At 40.2% G+C, this 21777-nt stretch overlaps 4 protein-coding genes across 4 annotated transcripts; 2 read left to right on the top strand and 2 right to left on the bottom strand.

The window, feature by feature from the left end:
- Window positions 1-96: 96 nt before the first annotated feature.
- On the bottom strand, window positions 97-5000 carry LOC133981031 (cilia- and flagella-associated protein 45-like). The gene is made up of 12 exons (XM_062419918.1): window positions 4971-5000; window positions 3501-3611; window positions 2802-2920; window positions 2442-2586; window positions 2187-2357; window positions 1920-2098; window positions 1642-1771; window positions 1373-1519; window positions 1103-1216; window positions 800-993; window positions 453-677; window positions 97-374 (listed from the first exon to the last, which is right to left on the bottom strand). Exons 1-12 carry the CDS (start codon window positions 4998-5000, stop codon window positions 314-316), a joined length of 1626 nt encoding a protein of 541 aa, XP_062275902.1. The 3' UTR covers window positions 97-313.
- Window positions 5001-6278: 1278 nt separating this feature from the next.
- On the top strand, window positions 6279-10570 carry slc37a4a (solute carrier family 37 member 4a). Its single transcript, XM_062418872.1, has 8 exons — window positions 6279-6700; window positions 6875-7107; window positions 7574-7817; window positions 8356-8514; window positions 8600-8685; window positions 9189-9302; window positions 9423-9561; window positions 9758-10570. The coding sequence occupies exons 1-8, from the start codon at window positions 6553-6555 to the stop codon at window positions 9922-9924; spliced, it is 1290 nt and encodes a 429-aa protein (XP_062274856.1). The 5' UTR covers window positions 6279-6552; the 3' UTR covers window positions 9925-10570.
- A 79-nt stretch (window positions 10571-10649) lies between these two features.
- On the bottom strand, window positions 10650-13597 carry trappc4 (trafficking protein particle complex subunit 4). Its single transcript, XM_062418873.1, has 5 exons — window positions 13417-13597; window positions 12273-12447; window positions 11337-11440; window positions 11102-11228; window positions 10650-10933 (listed from the first exon to the last, which is right to left on the bottom strand). Exons 1-5 carry the CDS (start codon window positions 13589-13591, stop codon window positions 10855-10857), a joined length of 660 nt encoding a protein of 219 aa, XP_062274857.1. The 5' UTR covers window positions 13592-13597; the 3' UTR covers window positions 10650-10854.
- Window positions 13598-13836: 239 nt separating this feature from the next.
- rps25 (ribosomal protein S25) lies at window positions 13837-16057 on the top strand. Its single transcript, XM_062418874.1, has 5 exons — window positions 13837-13901; window positions 14419-14508; window positions 14602-14785; window positions 15794-15892; window positions 15988-16057. The coding sequence occupies exons 1-4, from the start codon at window positions 13899-13901 to the stop codon at window positions 15886-15888; spliced, it is 372 nt and encodes a 123-aa protein (XP_062274858.1). The 5' UTR covers window positions 13837-13898; the 3' UTR covers window positions 15889-15892; window positions 15988-16057.
- Window positions 16058-21777: the final 5720 nt, after the last annotated feature.

Below are 21777 nucleotides of genomic sequence, written 5' to 3'. Positions count from 1 at the left end.
TGTACCCAGTGTTCAGTGGAGTCAGTCTGTGTGGCAGGAAGTATTAAGACCTCAACAAGTCACTTTATTTTGGTTTTCACAATATGCACACAAATATCCAACATTATATAAACCACCACAATGTGAACGTACTGATAATCAAAAGCTTCTAAAACAATCATTTAAGTGTAATGAACTTATTAGTATATTCTTGTATATGATTATGTGACATTAACATTTGAAACATGCTCCTCCTTTTTTAAAGAGACCCTGTAAAAGGTCCAGTGGAGGTGCAGATGAAGGTGAATGAAGGTTGAATCCAGTTGCGAGGGGATCAGAGAGCGCGGGCCTTCCTCTCCACTTCACTGCAGTATTTATCAGAGAGCCCTGTAGCCCTGAAGCACATCGACAGATACATTTCAGGATTATTCTGTTCATACACATACAAAATGAATTAACCTGCATGCACTTACTTGAGCTCTTGGAGCTTCTTCTCTTTGATCTCATCGAGGCGCATACGTCTCTGCCGGGCCTCCTCACTCAGCTGATCAGTCTCCTTGAAGATCTCTCTGCGCTTGGCTACAGCTGTGAGTTCACGTTCCTTCACCTGCTGCCTGATGGCCTCTGAGTGGCGGAAAGCCTTCTGACGCAGCTTGTCCTCCTCCTGCTTCTGTTTGATGATCGCCTCCTGCTGCACCCTGTTTGGAGAAATAAGTGAATGGTACAGCTATATGCATGGGATAGCAGAAATAACCAGAAAGTTAATGAAGACTGTCTAATTATGATTGATGACTGAGAAGTTGTGTCCACAGTTTCTTACTTTAGCACCCTCTCAAATTCAGCCCTCTCTCTGCCAGCTTCGATGGACAGGCAGTGCTCTTTGCAGCGAAGCTGCTCCAAACGGGCTGCCTTTAGCATCGCTTCCTCCCGTGCCTTCTTGGCAGCGGTCTCCTTCTCTTTTCTCCTCCATTCTCTGTCAGCAATTTCTTGGTTCCTACGAGCACGGAGCTCATCCTTCCAGAACAGACGCACAAATACAAAATCATATAAAATGATTAATTGATATTCTTTAATTGAGGTTTTTTCACACATTGAAAAATCTGCAGGTGGTTTTATTCCTAACCTGGTCTGCCTTGTAGTCTTTTGCTTTCTCCTGCTTAGCTCTCAGCCTGGCAATCTCCAACTCCTTCTCCTTCTTGATTTCCCTCTGCTGAGCCTCGTGTTCTGCCTCCCGCTCCTGCAGGAGTCGTGACATTTCTTTTTAAACACAAATGAACAATATCTGGATGGTAGAATAAATGTGAAATATGTTGAGCATTGATGGCTGTCAAACTAAACTGTCCTTGTGTAACTGCATGTTCTTGGAGATGAAATCATTTGCTTTTTATCTGACCAGTTTGTTTTTGATGTATGCCATGTCTCTCATGTCAGCCAGCTTCTCCTCCTCTCTCCTCTGCTCCTTGGCCCGCACAGTCTCATTGTTGATGCGCATGATCTCCTGCTGCAGCTGCTGTTGCTCCTCCCTCTTCTTCTCCAGGGCCTGGAAGGAGACAACTGGTCAAAAACATACTCCAAAAACAATCACTGGATATCCCTCCCAGTCTGCATGTGCCCAAGTTTTAGTGGGTGCTTGTGTGCATTGTCTCCCCCTTGTGTCTGCACCTTGAGGTCCTCCAGGTTCAATTTCTCCTGCTTCTCTCGAATCTTATGTTTCTCGTGCTCTTTCATCTCATCTTGCAGTTGCTTCTCCTCCAGACGCTGCTGGATCTGGTTGTAAATTTTCTGCATTCCACTAGAAAATAACCCACAGACGCAACACTTCACAAAAAAGAATTGCATCTACGGCTCAACGGCAGCCTACATCTTACAACAAGGATGGAGGTAATGTGTAAATCAATCTGAATGAGAATCTAACTGTGTGTGTTAGTGTGTCTCTTCACCTGATCCTCCGTTGTTTGCGCAGATCATCAATCTGATCCACAGTCTCCAAGGCCCTGCGGCGCTCCACCTCCATCATGGCATCCAGACGCTTCTCCTCCTCTGTCAACTCCGTACGGATCTGTTTCTTCTCTTGAATCTGGGCGTCACGTGTGGCTTGGCACTGAGCACCCAGAATCAGCTGAGGAGACCACAAACACACACAGAATGAAGGACTCACTCTCAGGCGCATTTTAAAACTTTTGAGTATCCGCAGTACAGCTTCGTACCTTGTTGAGCTTTTTAATCTCCTCCTCTTGCTCCATCCTGAGAGCATTGGCCCGCTCCAGCAAACGCTGCGCTCGGTCCCGGGCTTCTATCTCCAATTCAGTCAGTGCCGGGTTCTTCTTACGGGCCAGATCTGCCTCGTAGATTTGATGCTTCTTCTCCTCTGCAGCTTTCTGGATGAGATGTGAGAGGTTTTCGTGTTACTGGCAAGTTAAAACATAAACTTTAACATGACTGGATTTGTTTTTGTTTCCTACAATTTCGTCGTCTTTTTTCTTCTGATAAGCTGCCTTCAACGCCTCCCGCTCCTCCTTGGTAAGAACCTGGGATCTTGAGGTGATCTGCTCAAACACAGCTGCTGGTAGGATGATGGACTCTCCAGAAGGATCCTTATAGGGGACTCTGACAAAACAGACTGGCTTTAATACTGCATAATCATTATGTTCTAAGTGTCTTTATCATACTGTGATATTGGATGTGGGTAAACTATTAATAGCATAGCATTCACTTTCAAAATATCCTGTTATTTTGAAATGAATTGTAGCTACTTGGATTTGCTTTTCATACGCACAGACAAACAGACAATATTTGGAGTTTATGACTGAGTTATCGCCTACTTGAGATTGCGAATGAGGTCCTTGGTGACGATTTGCATAGTCTGTCCTTGTTGGTTGATCAGAGGTGGATTCCTGGTCACGGGGGCTGAGTGTCCACGTCTCTCTTGCTGTGATGACTCCTGGACAGGGTTAGCAAAATGTCACAAATCCAGAACATGTTTCCTCTCCAGCCCCGCAACTGCATAAAATACTTTCTATGACACATTATCAAAACTGGGCTCATTGTACTGCTATAACACCAAAGACATAAATAAACAAAACAAACAGCTACATGGTAAGAAATGGCAAAGGTTCTTGGGCTTGATTTCTAATGGCAAACATTAATTTGTGCTTATATTCATTATTTTCTTCATGTAGTTGTTATTGTTAGTTCATGAAACTGCTTAACTTTTTTGATCCCTTTAAAAAAAAAAAAAAAAAATTATATTGTTTTTAGCTGTGGTTTCTGAATCCTTTGGTGGGTTATTTATGCTTTTCATTGATTACATTACATCAGTGGTCTGTCACTATTATATTGAGCACTCATTAGACTAACATAGCATATATAACATGGGAGATCAATATTTGTAAACCTTGTCGATGGTCAACTAACTAAAAAAATGCTGATTTCACACGCGCGCGCGCGAGCGCGCACGCACGCAAGCACACCCAACACAAACACACACACACACACACACACACTCACTCACTCACTCTTACCGGCTTGACGCCCCCAAACAGGGTCTCGTCCACCTCAGAGGTGGGGGCTCGGGTGCGGTACCGGCGGTTGAACGAGCTGCTCCTTGAACCCGCGGAGCTGGATCCAACCCTCTACAAGAAATCAACGTTAACGTGAATTATCACTTTAATGCTAATAAAAGTACAGCAGGTTAACTGTATACAGTGACATATCATTATGTGTATTTATATAACGTTACTTACCATGATTGACCCTTGGATAATGATGTCCGGCGCAACTAAAAATTAAGAGGTCTGAAAAAGGTTTTTTGTTTTTTTTAATGGCGTTAAACAAGTATCAAAGACTGATCATACGAGCTAAACTTTTTTTTAGTAATGAATTTAATCACAGCGCAGATAAAACGTCTCCACAATTTAGCAAACGTCCGTTGACAATTTGGATATGTTTGTTGTCTGTTGCCTGGCAACAAACATGACAGCTGAAAGGAGGAGGGGTGTTGTGACGATTTGTGCTGCCGTGTCGAAAAATGCTCCTGTAGCGTAAATCGATAGTTGAGGCAACGCTTTGAATCGAATCACAGTAGCCTATTATGATATCTTCATTTATGTTTTTTATTAAGTAAAATATTTACTTTATCACCACATGTATAGGCTACTGACTAGGGGGAGCAGGTTGAAAGACTCCAACCATACACTGCATAACATATTGATATTAATCACATAAAATACATATCAATAGTGAATAAATAGAAATAGATTGCAAATGTGAATAATATCAATTATCCATGGTCAAAGATAACACAGTCCCTCTACCTGGAATCAGAGTGGTATGTTAAAATGTTATACGTAATTTAACGAGACAAAGCTTTACCAAAAGTTTGAAAAAGAATGCCCATTTATGTTGTCATTTGTTTTGTTTTTAATGGAGGCCATTGGTTTAGGGATGGTTGGCAGCTGTGACACTTCTTTCAATACCCAACATAGGCTTTTTCTATTCAGTTATTTTAAAGCTAGTATGTGCAAACTGTGTAAGTAGGCCCATTTGAACATACAGGCAACTAGTTTTTTAACCTTTCTGATGAAAAGCAAAAAATAACATACAGGCAGACAGTTCAGAATCAGAAAGTTTTGGTTGCTTTGTATAAATCAAAGTATTTCTAAGCCTAACAAATAGTGTCCCAGATTACAAAATCTATAAATTCTGAAACGATTTGACACAAGGAACATTAATATATGTGCCATTTTCCTTTTCAGTACAATATCTAAAAACTGTCTTCTGATATTAGGTGTTGATATAATGTATTGGATTCATATTTAAATATGGTGAACAAGTCAGAATTGCAAAAAGTGACCCTAATCCACCCTACTTCATTCACATGTTTCTCTTCAGGTGCAATAGTAACAGGTGTTGTGTGGAAGTCTGTTCCCCGTTAATATACGTTTCCCCTTACCTTAAACTGCACCCAGCCTTATCCCTAACCCCCTACCGACCCTCTTCTGAGCTACTTGACCTGACCCCATGCTTTTCATAACTCCAACCAGTTATCTCTGCTACGCTTAACCATAACCATGCTAGAACAAAATGCAACCACGGATATGGAAAACGCATTGTAACAGTAGAAGGACATCGTTTGACGGGGGAACAGATTTCGACGTAACACTCGTAACAGTTGCTGCGGTGCCAGTGGTAGACACACCTAGCTACAGCAAACAAAGTCACAGCTAAATGAATATTATTCGTACATTTTATTACATTTTCCGAGCAAAATGAGAACAAGCAAGAGGACAAATAAAAACGAAAACAGTTCACGTTCGTCTCCGCCGACCATTTGCTTGAAATTCACTAATATAAAGTGTAAAATTCACCTGCTATCAAGTTAACAAGTTACTACAGTCAGTGCTGGCCGCGCATTTATCGTCAACTTAAGTAGCTAACATGCAGGTTCAATTGGAAATCGTTCGCTCAACATTTAGTTATGTTGTTTATTTATTTACATTTTATATGCCTGTCACAGTCAACAGCGTCATATACAGTCGATAAAACGTGTGTGTGTGTGTGTGTGTGTGTGTGAGTGTGTTTTCAATGTGTGTTCACAGTAAGTAGGCTGGAGGCTGTATGGCACGGATGTGCAATGAATCTAACATCATAAGAAGTTATAATATAGTTATAATGCACCTATAGGCCTACTGTACGGTCTGTGACTCATTCAGTGACTGGGCGGTGCCAGTCGGTCCACATGATGCGGAAACTTACTATAACACAACCATGATTCACACTGCACTATACTCATCTGCAGCTCTTCAATGAAAAACGGAGACTAGAGTTACGAAAGTTCACCACGGCACCAGTTACTAGGTAGATAACCGTGCTGCAGTGGAAAGAAGAGTAGGGTTGTAGCTGCTTGTTTACACTTCCTGTTTTGGCTGCTACTTTCACAGTCCATCATCATCTGTGACGTATAGATCACTGTAAAGGTACATTTGGGGCTTTTCCTGCACGTGAGCTATTTTTCAGTAATAATATGCTTCAGACACACAACTATTTACATTATACAGAAACTAGGATCTGCATGTATGCCTCTGTTTTCTGTTTATGTGCTGTTCTCACCCACCTCTCCCCACTTGGAGATGATCCTCCCCCTGGTCTGGAGTACCTATTGGACACCCTGGTGAATTATTAACCCCATCAGCTCCTTCCACAACATCCCAGATGGACTAACACCAGCAGAGAAGAAGACTGACAAGATCATTGTTAAAGTAGGACACTTTCTTTTTCATAAATCTGTGCCTAAAGGGAAGAATTATCATCAGTGTTGATTGAATTGTCTTTTCAACCCCTGCCGACTGGCCTGAAGTACATGATTGAATCAACTTCGGGGTGGAGAAGTTGACCATTAACCTTCCCTACTGATTGCAAACACTTCTCCACTTGTAACCAGCTGCTTCCACACTGTGGATCCTGAAGCAAAGTTCACTGTCACAGGCAGCAGAGGTCTGTGAAACGGTAGGAGTTTGCTCTCTCCGCTGGATCGTTTTCTATTTTTCTCTTTTTTGCAGGAATAAATCTGCAGTCATGGCTACAGCAAGTTACGGATACTACAGAGGCACTATATTTTTAGCCATGTTTGTTGGCTACACACTATACTACTTTAACAGAAAGACATTCTCCTTTGTGATGCCTTCTGTAATGGAAGAGATTACGCTGGATAAGGATGACCTGGGTATGAGACACTTTGTGTTCATTTTATGCTTGATCATGATCTTTTGCATGTATTGTGCTGTCATATTTTATAACATAACCTGAAGGTTGCTTGAAACTCTATTTTTTAACAAGACTGCATGTAGTTTCATCTGCTCTGTGTGCACTCTTCCTCTCCTCCCCTAACTTTGTTCAGGCACAATCACCAGCAGTCAGTCTTTGGCCTACGCTATCAGTAAATTCATCAGCGGTGTGCTTTCGGACCAGATCAGTGCCCGTTGGCTCTTCTCCATTGGCTTGTTCACGGTGGGAGGCATCAACGTGGTTTTCTCCTGGTCCTCCACCGTAGCCGTCTTCTCTGGCCTGTGGTTCCTCAACGGCCTGGGCCAGGGCCTCGGCTGGCCTCCCTGTGGCAGAGTGCTGCGCAAGGTATCATTGATGCAATAGTCTGATATCTGATTCTAGATGTTTAGTTTTTATTTTTCTCTCTTGATGGTTTAAAGATAGGAAGCATAATACATCCTGTCATTAACACAGGATCACACACAAAACACTGGATTCAGTCATAGGTGAGAATGCAACTCCAATGAGACATGATGGTGAACTATGATGGTTGTTACCTGGATTGGTCTTAATGGTAGCATCATTTATAATGCCTGTAAACCCAATAACTAAAGCAGTGTTATGTCCTGTACCCAATCTGAAAAGTTCTTTCTTGCCCTTATGTGACCTTACCAATTTGTCATCTGTCATTCAGTTATTACCTGCTGTCAGTTCACAACACTACAGTGATTTCAGTTATTTCGTCCCTCCTGTACATCAAAGGCGAGATAACGACATTTCCTGTCAGGTCTGTCATGATTTCATGTCATTATTTCCTTTTTTCTGCTGTCAGTGGTTCGAGCCCTCTCAGTTCGGGACATGGTGGGCAATTCTCTCCTGCAGCATGAATCTGGCTGGCAGCTTGGGCCCAATCATCGCCTCAGTGCTGACCCAGAGTTACAGCTGGAGGACGATCCTGTCGGTCTCTGGAATGATTTGTATGGTGGTCTCCTTTGTCTGCCTGCTGGTCATCAAGAACGAGCCTAAGGATGTGGGACTGCCCAATGTAGAGGTGGCAGCCAAGAAGAGCAAAGGAGGTGAGAATGGCTTTGACTGATTCATGATAGAGTAACAGTAACAGTCAACACTCAACATGTGCATTGCCCAGATGTGTGTGTTTTCGTACAGCATGTGCCTTTTGTGACTAAAGGTCAGTGACTCTGTGGACTCTGCACCCACTGTGCCCCTCACATGCCTCCTGTGTGAGCTGCCTCTAGCTCACGCGCAGTGAAAGTGATATGGCTGGACAGTCTATGAAATGCTAGAAGGCTTTGAATTAAAAATGATGGATAGAGGAAGTGGTGACATGTGGCAAAACTGGGCTGTCCGCAACCAATAGTGTAACTTTATCACTCAGTCAGTTAGTCACTCAGTCACGGACATTCGTGTTCATGTTCGCCCTCTGTTGCAGTCTAGCTAAAAATCATCTGATTATAAATAGGGATCCCACCCACCTACACTTTTCTTATTGGGATGTTATATTGCACACATGGCTTTATGTTGATGGTAACATTTCAGTTATATACACAAGATTCTGGTCAAACAGGGTTTTTCTTCTTCCTGCTTCCCATTCAGGATCCTCCAGCAATGAAAGCACCCTATCTGGGTTCCTTTTGTCACCCTACCTGTGGCTGCTCTCTGTGTCCTACCTGGTGGTGTTTGGGGTGAAGACGGCCTGCACCGACTGGGGCCAGCTGTTTCTCATTCAGGACAAGGGCCAGTCTACACTGATGGGTATGGAACACGGCTACGGCAGAAGAAATGTGTTCAGTTTCATTGTCTGATTGTTTCGTTTGAGTCACTATATTCTTCTTCATAGGTAGCTCATACATGAGTGCCCTGGAGGTTGGAGGCCTGTTGGGCAGTCTTGCAGCAGGTTACTTCTCTGACAAAGCAGTGGCCAAAGTGAGTTTGCATTCTTCTCTTCACAATATGGCAGAACAATCAATCTTATTCATCTGTTTGGTTTTTATGTGGGTTATAATGTGTTGTTGTAAGTGCAAAGGTACGCTAATTTTCCCAAAGGTGTGTTTACTCTTATCTTGTGCAGAATCAAGTTTAGTGCTTTTATCCAGTCTGAAGATGTTTCCATGGTGATCTATGTGCTCCAAAACTAACCATACTGTTTTGCCACTACCAGCTGGCAACAGGAATATCCCATCAAATTGTATTTCCTTAATTACTGCATATCACAGACCTAATTTGCAATCATTTCTAGCATCTGTTTCCACTTCAGTTTAGTTCCTTTTCATCCATATTTATTTATATAACACTAGTTGCAGGCTGACTTCTTAAATACAATCTCATCCTGGCCAGTCACCATCAAGCTCATTCATAACTAAGCCATATCTTTGTTTTAATGTGACTCTGCTACCCAATTTAGCCAACAAATCCAATTTCTTTTACAGCAAGGCATGAAAAGCTATGGCAATCCTCGCCATTTCATCCTGATCATCATGATGGCTGGGATGTCTGTGTCCATGTACCTTTTCAGAGTCACTGTCACTCCAGACAGTCCGAAGGTATTTAACATTCCAGAGGATGAAAAAAGTTTAAAACTATGTAGATTCATCAACTCAACACACTGCACGTCAGACCCTGGATGTATCTCTAAGAAAAACTCTCTTTAACTGCACATTTAGGTGTGGATATTACTCTTGGGTGCTGTTTTTGGTTTCTCCTCCTATGGACCAATAGCGTTGTTTGGAGTTATAGCCAATGAGAGTGCCCCGTCCAACTACTGTGGGACGTCACATGCCATTGTAGCCCTGATGGCCAACAGTAAGTGGATTGGTTTTCATTTTAGAAATATGACATCATGAATCAACTCTAAATATAGATCCTGACATACAGCACTGCAATAGATCCACATTATGAATTGTAAGATACTTCCCAGGTCCTTTGCTAAACGAGAGTTGCGCAGACTGGCGTGGAATAATGAAGAGTGGATAATTAATCCCTGTGTTTTTCTCCTCAGTCGGTGGCTTCCTTTCCGGGCTTCCATTCAGCACAATTGCCAAGCACCACGGCTGGGAAATGGCCTTCTGGGTAGCAGAGATATTCTGTGGCGTCGCCGCTGTTGGATTCTTCCTGCTGCGCAACATTCGAACCAAGATGGGTCAAGTGTCCAAAAAGGCAGACTAAAATAGATCATTGCACCTCATTCTCAGCTTTCAGAGGAAGCTGAATATTTTGAGACATCATTGTATTTTCATATTTGTCTTACTTGATTTTTTTTTTTATACCACAGTATTTTCTTAGTCAGTCATACAGGGCATAAGTGTCAACAAAGACGTTGATCACTTCTTTCTCAGAACAGTTTTGAAAGCTGCTTTTCTACATACTGTAAACCCAGTCTGTACTAAGTGCATTAATAACTCAACAAGTGAATGTACATGACCTCACATGATGTAAGCCATGTATTCTGAGACACCAGATGGTTTTGTTTACCAAAGGTCATCCTTGGAAAACTGCTAGGCACTTTCAAAAAATACTTGGCAGGTGATTGGATGAACCATGTGTCTATCAACTCTTACCTTGGGAAGAGCTGGATTACATGAGAATCCTCATAGGATGTGTGATTTTGTGATGTCATTATCTCATAACTCCAACTGCCTCACAAGGTAATATACCATGAATGGTGTAATGAAAAGTGGCGAAAACACTACTGGAGAACTGCTAAAATAACTTTGTAATTATGTATCATGAATGGAATTACAAGACGTATAAGGTGCTCCTCTTTTTTTGAAGAAAGCAGTCCATGGTTTAAATAAATGATACCTTGTTGTTACGCTTTTCTCAGTCATTTTCACAACAGTTAGACCACAGCTGTTTCATATACGGTACAAACATGATATAAAACCTTTTAAATACATACGCAAGTTTAATTTTTCAAGTATTTACAAAACATTAAGTATTTACAAAGTGTTAATACCAACTGTGACAAAGCAAACAAAGAGGATCCTTTCATTCTTTTAACAGTTACAGCTGTACTTCATCCACAGTCATATAAAGTCAACCAAGTGGCCGTGGTTAAAAATGACCACGTTTCGGCTGATTCTCGACTTCTTTTGTTCAAGATCCAGCTCCAAAGTTTCCAGCTTTCTCTGCGATCTCCAATGCACCCTTCAGATTCTGATCAAAGAGTTCACACCTGGAAAAAAAAAAATAGTTAGGAATGAATTTTCAGTCAATCGACTAAAAGTGATTAATTGCCCAATTGTTGCAGCTCTAAATATAACGGGTACAAATTTTAAGACATGTAAGAACAAACAAAAAAAGTGGAGAACAACATCATCCTTTTCTCAGATGTGATTATTACCTGATCGGCATTTCCAGAGAATAAAACGGGTTCTTGAGAGCAAAATCTGAATAGATCTCATAAATCTTCCTCAGCAGTGCATCAATGCCAGATTGTCGAGGGTCTGCCAGCACGATGAACTTGATCCCTGAGAGGACAGAGATGGAGCAAGAAGCAAGATTTTCAGTTAAAACTAAACATATAGTAAGTAAATTAGGCTTGTTTGTGGGGGGGGGGGGTTTCTTACACCACTGACCTGTGAGAGTCTGGAAGCAGTGGAGTTTAAAGACGTCTGTTTCTAGCATCTCGATTCCTGAGCTGCCAACTTCAGGGGACAGCTGTGATCCTATAGCAAACAACCTGGAAAAAAACACAACAAAAACTGGCAATTTAATACTTGTAAAAAAGGAATTCACTGATACTGATCGGAGGACAGAGAATGCAGCATCAGCTTTTATCATTGAAGCAATTTCAAAAACCCTCTATAACAACATAATCGACTTTAAAGCTACTGGAAACCCAAATCTACAAAAGCCTTCTAACTATACAATGTCAGGTCTCAAGTACTAAAAATGAGTTTCAATCCAAATTTGAATTGAGGGTAGTTATGCTCAGGCATTTAATATGAAAATAAGGTAATAATTAATTCTGCAAACCCAACTCAAAGTTCCTGCCAGCAGCCAGAGAGATGTCAATCAAAACGTGATCTACCACTCCTACACAGTCTTAAGGACTGGTCTAAATAGCAACATGAACTAGGTTTTCTAATAGTTATGGGTGTTCTTTTTCACTCTGATTTTTGGGGATGCTTAATGAGGCATATCATATATACATTTTTACTATTTCAAGCCACATTTCCAGTGGCTTTAAAGTAAGGAAGTATGAGTACTTACATAACTGCATAACTGTACACAAATTACAGTGATCCTAAGTTAGGGGGGGGAGTATCTGATCAGTATTTGGTATATCTCTAGTTTGAGAGGCAGAGCTCTATTACTATTACCAGCAGGAAACAAGACCACTTGAGAATATCAACATTTATGAAGGGAGTAGTCTGTTTCTTTGGCCCGCCTCCAAATGAAGGTTGAGAGGTGCTGACTTTAGTGTCTTGCTCTGTGACTATTCAGCAGAATGGATGCCTGCCAACACTTACACTGCCCCAGTGTAAATGTGAAACCTGGATATGACTTACGAGTGGAACATGGACGCCAGCATCAGCTTCTCATTGGAGCTCAGTCGGGCCCGTCCAAATCGAATAGACACTGGATAATTTGAGGGATCTTTTAAGTATTCAAGGATGTCCTTTCCTTCTGCTGTATTCTTTCCAAGCACATCAGCTCCATTGATGGAGAGCACTGCATGGCCCACTGGGAATGACAACAGAAAATTTATATGAAGCAAGCAACAGCACTTTTGTCTATGAAATTATATATCTGACATCTAGCCCAGGTCAAACAACTACACCACAGTACAGAAATGTCACTAGACATGCAACATACAGTATCATACTATATCAAAAATACTGTAAATATGTAACTAATTAAGTCAGATTATGGGTAACCATTAAAATAGACAATGCTGAAATCAGCTTCCAATTCAAATGAAGGGAAAAGGTAATGGAAACTTGTGACAGTGTTACACATCATAGCAAAAAGCTTTAATGCTGTTTAAACACACTTTTAACATTTATGAAACCAGGTCCAGATCAAGAACCTCTATACGTATCACATCTGGACAAGATTACCAAGGAATCCACACAGACTCATTGAAGCACAGTATCAGATGTGTGAACCCTTTACTATGCTTATGAAATCAGAAAAAAGGGCAATTTCACAGTTCTTCCCCATCCAGAACACATTTGACCAGATTCAGATAAGAAACCACAATACTTCAGTCCTGTCAAATCTGGATCAGATCATAATAATTAACATTTGACAAGTGTAGCCTATAGAGTGACTTTTGACCTGGGCCTGGTCTAATGTGGTCTGAATGGGGGAAAGTAGGGAAATTGCCCTTTTGTAAGTTTTCATGAGTAAAATGAAGAATTCCCAGATATGAGCAGGGGTTTAAACAGCGTTAGGGTTTTATACTATTCAGCACTCGTTCATGAGTGTTAGTGCTGATGCTGGAAAAAGCAGATTCAGCCATTAAATATCATTACTGCCATGTTCCCCTTAACCCGAATAGGAAGTTCATTTCAGCGTCGTTCAAATGAGTGCGTCCTAATTAAGAGACTGGCATAGACGTATTACTATATATGTTTTCACTTGTATATTATTATTACTTATATAATCTAATGCAGACATGAACAGTCAGCGCTGTAGTTGTGACATTACCTCTGATTCCGTCCCGCTGTCCAAACGACACGACCACTTTTTCATCGTGATGTTTGAGCACCAAATCTAAAGGATGACTAAACGTTTTCTCCACCTCTGCTCTCGGTACATAATTGTCATATTGGTAAATTAAACCTCCAGCCTTATTGACTACAAACACACTGAAGATCACCATCTTGGAAACGTCCCGAACAGCTGACACGAAATGTGTCATGTGACCACAACTGTAGTCTTTACAAATCTAAAAAGATCTAAATGTGCTCTCACTTGGCCATTTTAATTTTTTTTTAATAACATAAATGTTTATATTTCCCCCTTTAGAAAAAAAAGCGGTGTGCAGTAGTTTGGTGATTTGATCATAAGTATCATAAACAGAAACTCAATTTCCCATAATTCCCAGATCAACTTCCGCATGTACGGGTTGTCTAAGGGGCTTTTGCACGGGTGGACTTCCTTTCGCTCCGACATCTTGACGAGGAAACATGGTGAGGATCGCTAGGACTCGTTTTGTCGAAACAAAACTAACATTTGATGTGTTTTTGTAACTCATCTTGAGTTATAATCATTCGGAATAAATGTCGAAGGATCTGTATTCACTAAGATAAAAGTGTGCGGATGTATCATGTATGACATTTGACTGATTTAGCTGCTGGTTAGCTAGCTTGCTAACCACCATGCTTTCATGCTGCACTGTGTTGCCAGAAAACCAGCAGAGTATAGTTATCGTTAGTACATCCACAGAAAAAACAACTAAATATTCACTTGTACACATAATACTCTTACCAATAAATTGTAATGACGATGCTAATAAAGTAGCATGATAAAGGTTAGCTTAAATGCTTTAAAGACTCAGACAAGGCCGCCACATGCCGGCAGGATCTCCTGCAGTCGTCAGCCCACTAGCCTGATACTTTGTCTTGATGTTAGCGAAGTATTGAATTTGTTGACCATATAAACTGAAACATGTGGTTAAAAGGTTGTAACTTGCTGTCCTGTTTCTAGCCTCCTAAGCAAGATAAGAAAAAGGACGCCGGGAAGTCCAAAAAGGACAAGGACCCAGTCAACAAGTCTGGAGGCAAAGCCAAGAAGAAGGTAACATAATGCACGCACATGTGGCATCAACCTATTAGCATGATCCCTATTATCCCTTTAATACTAAAGCCACGTTTTTCTTTGTCTGAGTAGAAGTGGTCCAAGGGAAAAGTGAGGGACAAGCTCAACAACCTGGTCCTCTTCGACAAGGCTACCTACGAGAAGCTGTACAAAGAAGTTCCCAACTACAAACTCATCACCCCAGCTGTTGTGTCTGAGAGGCTGAAGATTCGTGGCTCCCTGGCCAGGAACGCTCTCCAGGAACTGCTCGCTAAAGGTGAACTTCACCTCTTAAATTCATAGCCCCCAAATTGTGTGTACGGGATCTGTCAAAATATCTGCAGCTCAATGACATATCATTGCAGGTGGTTTTTGAGGTGGTGTGTATAAGGGGGCAGAAACATTAAGGTGTGGTGGGCTTGTAGTTTTAACACACGTGTCTGATTTATATAAAATCAGTGATAGTGTAGGTTAAATTTGGATGTCATGTAAAACTGCTTTGTTTAGATGAAACTAGATAGAGCTGTGCAGTATGTCTCGTTTGATCCTTTGTGAAGTAAATTTGCACTTTTGTGAATTATACTAGTTATGCCCAGATTTATCTCTGTAGTGCTGACTAATTTCAATTATAGTGAATAGTAGAATTTTAGCGCATTTTATATTTATTCATTATATTTCAGATGAATTATTTGCTACTTTAATGTGTATCCAGGGAATATTTCATTTATAAGGGAAGTGATAACTTGCCTGAGTGTTTTTTGAAATATCTAATTTTTAGGAATATGTCTTTTACGTCAGGGGCAGAGGTGAAGAGCGTTGTAGCTTAAATCACAGAGGGTCAATAAGCATGTTTTATCATCCACAATATTGTGCTTCAATATTAAGATCTTCTCATTGATAGGCCCCACAGCCATCAGTGCTGCTTGTTGGATGTGTCATTTATAAAGGGTGTGCAGAGGGACTACTGCTGACATCACTAAAACGGCACAGCTGCAACAGTTTGTCACTACTTTTGAAATCATTTAGACTCTTCAAAATATTCAAATAAAATTCAATAATTTCAAGATTAAGTTAGGATTACAGTTTCCAAATATTTAAATATCTTACGGTCCAATTGATCTTTATTTTTCTAAATGAAATGTCACCTGCAACAGTCAAGAGGTTTGCTGCATTGCAAGCTGACTAAAAAAAGCAAATATTGAATGGTTTGTTTGAATGTGAGGAATAAAAATGATGAGTGATAATATGCATTGCTGACAGAAGATTATCCTGTTTTATCTTTCAGGCATGATCAAACTGGTGTCCAAGCACAGAGCACAGCTGATTTACACACGTAACACCAAGGGTGGAGATGAGGAGGCAGCAGCAGAGAAAGCATAATCTGGTACGACAGCAGAAACTGTACACTTGCATGTATTTTGTGTGTTTTGGGGGGGTTATAACTACATTCACTGACCTGCCGTTTATTTTTCTCTTCAGGTTCTCCTGTTTGTTTCCTGTCCTGAGCTGTTTGTAATGAAAGGTGAATAAAAATGTAAAGACAAAAAACTTGAGCTGTTTTCTTACTTTTTGCCGTCAGTAATAGCAACCTGCAGATATATGAACGTCATCACATATTTATGATTTAGTTATATTGGTATATTGTTGAAGAAAATTCAGCCAAGAACACTTTTCAGACTTCCTGCATACTGCAAACTATTGACCAATGATAACATAATTAGGTGAAAGATTTAAACTGACAAATTAAAAATATATTACATTTTAGGGCCACTAAGGCCAAAAGCGACAATGAAAACAGTGATTACTGCTCACATCTCAGGATTGATGTCTGTGCTTTTTTTAAATGGATGATAATCAGGATGCACACACTGAAAAATCATGACAGCACCTAAATCAAGAATCACAGCCATGTAACATTAACATATGTTAAGAGATCCACTGCACTTCAGTATTAGGCCACTAGTTATCAAAGAAATAAAGATACAAAGGAAGAGAAATTAAGGAATTTTAATTCAATTTGGTACAACTTTTATGAGATGAGATTGACTCTGAAAGTTATCCACCCCTCTAGTAAGTCTGAAATTTGGTATGGTTAACAGTAATGGTTAGATTTTTTGGAAAAGCATGCAGTTCCCATTTAGCAGAGAGGCTTTCCATTGGTAAAATATTCTCTGCACCAGTGTTACTGGTATATATATGTGTGGGGGGGCTTTGTCTTGAACAAATACATCGTCTAGCTAGTAACAGCAGATTTGTTACTGTGACCTTCTGGCAGGAGTCCCAACAAAAAACAACGTGCTGGTTCTCATTTAATTCCCATGCAGGACTGCTAAGCTATATGGGTCGTTCCACAATTGGAGGACAATTTAGGCATCAATATTAGTGAAAAATGGACCATTTATTTTAGTATTTTCTGTTATGTCTTCATGAAAAACAGGTTGTAAACCATCAAATAATTTGATTTGTCCAGCTCAGACATCAAAGGTGCACTTTTTATTAGATGTTTTATTTGTTTGCTGTGTTTGGTGCAACCCTGTTACGGATACTCAGGCACATGAAAAACATTTTAAAATATTGTTTAATAAATACTTTGCCATTACATAAAGAAAGCTACATTCAGATTGAATACTCGTTTAATTTCAGATAAGACGACTGATATTAATTTAAGGAATATGGAAATCTATCTTGCCCCTTTTTATCAATTGTCAAACTTTTTTTTTTAAATTACAATATTTCTTTTTATGTATTTGCTCTATTCAAACTATTAAAAGGACAATAGGTTAAACCATTGTGAGCTGATAAAATAATTTAAGATTATTTTGATGAAAAGTAGGCCTACATGGTAACAGGGTTGAAGGGACACTTTTGCTTTTGACTAGATAATCACATGAATGTGGCTGTGTGAATAAATGAATAAATACTTAAAATAACAGAAGAAAAGGGCTTTCTATATTCTGACAAAATGTTATTACAGTTAAAACATGATTATGCTACATTGTACATTCAAATTAAATTTTATTATAGATAATATAATATCTTTTCTGAAAGAGATGCAACCCTGTTACTCTAATTACAGTAATAGGGTTGAAAGTAACAGGGTTGCAAATTAATGCTAATGTCCAAGCTTCTTTTCAAGAGTAGGTGCTAGCTGTGCCAGCTGATATGGTAGCTGGTCAAGGACAAACTTAGCTATATAAATAAAAGAGAAAATGTTTGAAATCTGATAATATGGGTAACAGGGTTGCGCTGCTTTGAGTGACACTCAATTAAGGCTGAGAATATCGAAAAAAATATGAAAAATAGAAGATAGGACTCAACTTTTTTCTACCCATGGTGTTAGCACATGGCTTGATGATGTCATTTCTTAAGAGTCACAAAGCTCACTGTTTTTGCTCTTCTTTTGGAAGGCTAAAAAAGCTTTGGTAACAGGGTTGCGCGCACCTTGAGGGACATAACTTCAGAGCATAATTACTATTATTTAAAATATGTTTATGATTAAATAAACTGATTAAATAAACTAGATTTAAAATTTGTTTGAACTGTTATATTTGATATGTAAGTTGGTCATCAAGAGGGAGGGACAAGAGAAAAAAGCCATTTTAGGAGGTGCTCGAGAGCTATTTGGTATTTTAAATAATATTTTGAAACCACTTTTACCTCAGCTATATTTACATTTTGTCTCAAGACAACTATAATTTACATCACAAGTGCATGTTTTAGTATTTTGTGCATTGATTATTTGAAATTTCATGGGGGGGGGGGGGGGGGGGGGGGCAGCAAATGTCCTCCAATTCTGTAATGACCCATATGCAATCGCAGAGCATTGCTGCTGTAAGTGAAAATAAGTTAATTTATTTGACAGTGAGAATACATTAGACCAGTCATCCTGGCTTCTTTGTTAGTCCCTCTCCCATGACTGATAAACTGTGAGCAGCATTTTATCTTCTGACTGGGATTCAGACTCAAGAAAAAGCGCTCTTAGTCACAGAAGACATTTTGCTGCTATTTTCAGACAGTCCTGCTCGCTGTGACCTTTAATGTAGAAGCAGTGGAGTTCCGCTTGAAATGCAAATGATGAATTTCCTAGTCTGCAATAATACACACACGGTTTTATTTTTGACCAGTACACAAATATGCCCAAAAAAGACTGATACTGAAAAGAATACGGTGGAAAACTTTAAAAAAGTGGTGAGCAGGCACTAGTTGGAGCTAACAGCAATGTAACACACTGTTCAAAAGACAGCTAATGCATTCTTCTGAATTCAAGGCCCATTGCTTCATTTAAGCTGCCCTGTTTTAATTTCAGGTATTCACCAAAACTGTGTTGGTGTTCTGATGCAAGGAGACTATTTTCCTCATGAGACAATCATTCAAATCCTACCAAGAATTCTTCTCCCAATAACAATACACGAGGAACAAGTGCAGTGCTGCTGATACATACACTGGTCATTAAATCATTATTAACTTATCAGCATACGTGATAAAGAAAGTCTTCAGTTCTGCTCCTGGAACATGAACCTAGCGCTGTCATCCAGTAAATTCAAAGCGACTTTGTGACTTGCATCATGTTTTTAGTTTAAGATGGATAATTTGCAACGTATTGCAAGAGATTAATCATTTAAGCCTTCCATTTATCTGTTAAAAAGCCGCAGGCAGTGGAAGGTTATGAGATATTGATAAGAAATGGCATGAAATGAAGAAGCTATCTTCACTATCAGCCGTTAGCTCAGGGCACGAGACACACAGGAGTCTTGTGATGGATGCTGTCAGACGTCTCTTTGTCACAACGCGGCACTACCTCAAGCTGCAAACAAACTGCGGGGCGCACCCCTCTGACGGATGCAGCACCGCTCAGCTCCTCCAGCCTCCACCTGCAGGAACACAAACAATACTGCCTGTTTCAGTGAAGGTGACTTCACCTCTCTGATATAGCCCATGAGTGGTTTGTCCACAACAAAACAACCACAACACACTAAAATGCAGTAAACACAAACTAAATGTTTGTTCTAGGAATTGACTAACAATCCTTTTAAGATCTACTTTGAGGACTGCTTCTCCATGGAAGTGTCTGTGAAATATATAAGCAAAGAAATAAGTGGTGTGTGATAAATTAGATATGAGCATTTGTGTTCTTTCCACTGAATAACACATCACAGCTCAACGTGTCTGTATGCTGTGTGTCCGTGTACTATATAACATGTAGATGTACACATTGTTCTTATCAAATGATGCAGTATTCAAATACCCTTCTTACTATATGCACAGTGAAGGTGCATTTAGCTCATCGTAAGACAGAGCTCACATTCTTATAATTAATCTTACCAAGACCGACTTTTTTTTTCAAAATATGAAAAAATAACACTAATCAGTGATTTTGGTCAGAGGCTATAATAATTTCTCTGCTGCTTCACTGAAAAATGGTTAGGGTTAGTAATTTCTGTACTAATCTACATTTCCAAAGGCCCTGCTCACCCACACAGGTGTTTTCATTTATCAGCTGATTAGACCTCTGCTCAGGTTGAAGGTGATTGGAGCTATGCAAAAATGTCATGAGATCGCCAGAATACACTGAGCACATACTGCTCATACCTGCACTGCTGGGTAGCAGACAATTGTGTCCCACATTGGAAAAATGCCAACACATAGTACACTTAACCCACATTTGATGCCAACATCCCATAATGCCACCTCAGAGTGATATTCAGAGCCAAATGTATGCCTCAGTTCACCAGTTAAGATGTTGGCAGTATAGCACCTGTAAACTGGTTTTATCCATAGACTGTATATAAAATGGACGTAACATCCGTGACGTCACCCATTGGTTTGTGGACTGCTGCTTGGAAGCCAATAGTTTTGGATCAGGGCAGCGCCATCTTGAACATTTCAGGTGCATGCCGGGTAAAAGAAAAACATGGATTCTACTTATATGGGCATCAGGAGGAGCATGAGGCGCCCTCCTGAACCTGTGAACCAATCAACCTGTCAATCACGACGTAGCCGCGCCCTAATGCATACCCTGCTTTATCGTCAAATATAAAATCAGGGAGGCCAACATTTCACAAATGAACATCATACTGCATTGAAGAAGGCTTTAAACTAGCGATTGAGACCATAAACACATTTTGAAAACGTTTACTGAGGTTAGAAATCAAGTTAGAAGTTGGTGAATTCTCCATTGACTTGTATAGAGACAGAAGTCCTTTTGACACCAAAACGGTCGCCCCCTGGTGGCCTTTTGATAGAATGCAGTTTTAAGTTACTTCCGCGTTGGCATCATTTCAGAGGACCAGAACTCCCCGCCTGGTTTTATCCCAGACAATAATCAACAGACATGAAGGAGTTGAAGTTAATGAGATGCTTGATTCAGCCTGAATATCATTATGTTCAAACACTGCAATGTTATGACTGAACCACCAGGTTTGTTCCTTTATGTGGGAATTGAATAAACCTGCCAAAGCATCCGAGCTTGACAGAGTGTGTCACAGTGAACATGCACGTCTGCTTGGTCAGAGTTTATAAAAAACTGTACATTGATCTTTGGGTCTGTTGGAGATAGCGAGGCCATTTTCACAGCAGTCACATTTTGACTTATCACAGTAAGACGAGCACCGGTGTTACTAACCATGTTCTGTTCAAGTGTCCCAGTAAGACATGACAGTGACAAAGGCTTATCGCACAGAAACAGGAAATATTGAATTAAGTGGGAAATGGTTCCTTGTCCCATCCACCTGGAAGATGTCAATCAAACCCAGACTGTGCACACTCACACACAGAGAGAGCTCCAATTACCCGAAATAGGCAAATTCACCAATGTGGGTGTGCAGAGCATTTAAAATCACATTTTTGAAGCTGCCACTGTTTGTGCCTTATTAATACTCTTCTCAGGACTTTGTGTGTAAGGTCTGAGTTTGATTGACATGCTTTGTTGCTCCTGCTATGTTAGGACAAATTAACACCACGATCATATCTCATTCGTTCAGTGAGGTTCAATGACTTCATGTAATTCATACAGCTCCAAGCTCAACCTGAGCAGCAGTCTAATCCGCCAGAATAACTCTGTGTGGGCGTGCAGAAACAAAAATGTTTCGTAACAGTGAAAACACCACCATCCTATAAACCAGAGACAGAACAGAGAGCTGAGCAGATGTGTGTGTAACTATTTATACACATACACAAATGCCCCGTTCATTATTTTTTCCACTTTCTATTCTTGAGCACACGATTAAAACGCACAGATGTTTTCTTTCTGTTTGCTTCCGTTATGGCTTC

This window comes from Scomber scombrus, chromosome 5 (assembly GCF_963691925.1).
Source record: "Scomber scombrus chromosome 5, fScoSco1.1, whole genome shotgun sequence".
Classification (NCBI taxonomy): Eukaryota; Metazoa; Chordata; class Actinopteri; order Scombriformes; family Scombridae; genus Scomber; species Scomber scombrus.
The sequence above is the reverse complement of the archived record's forward strand: the minus strand, read 5'-3'. Positions and strand labels throughout refer to the sequence as shown.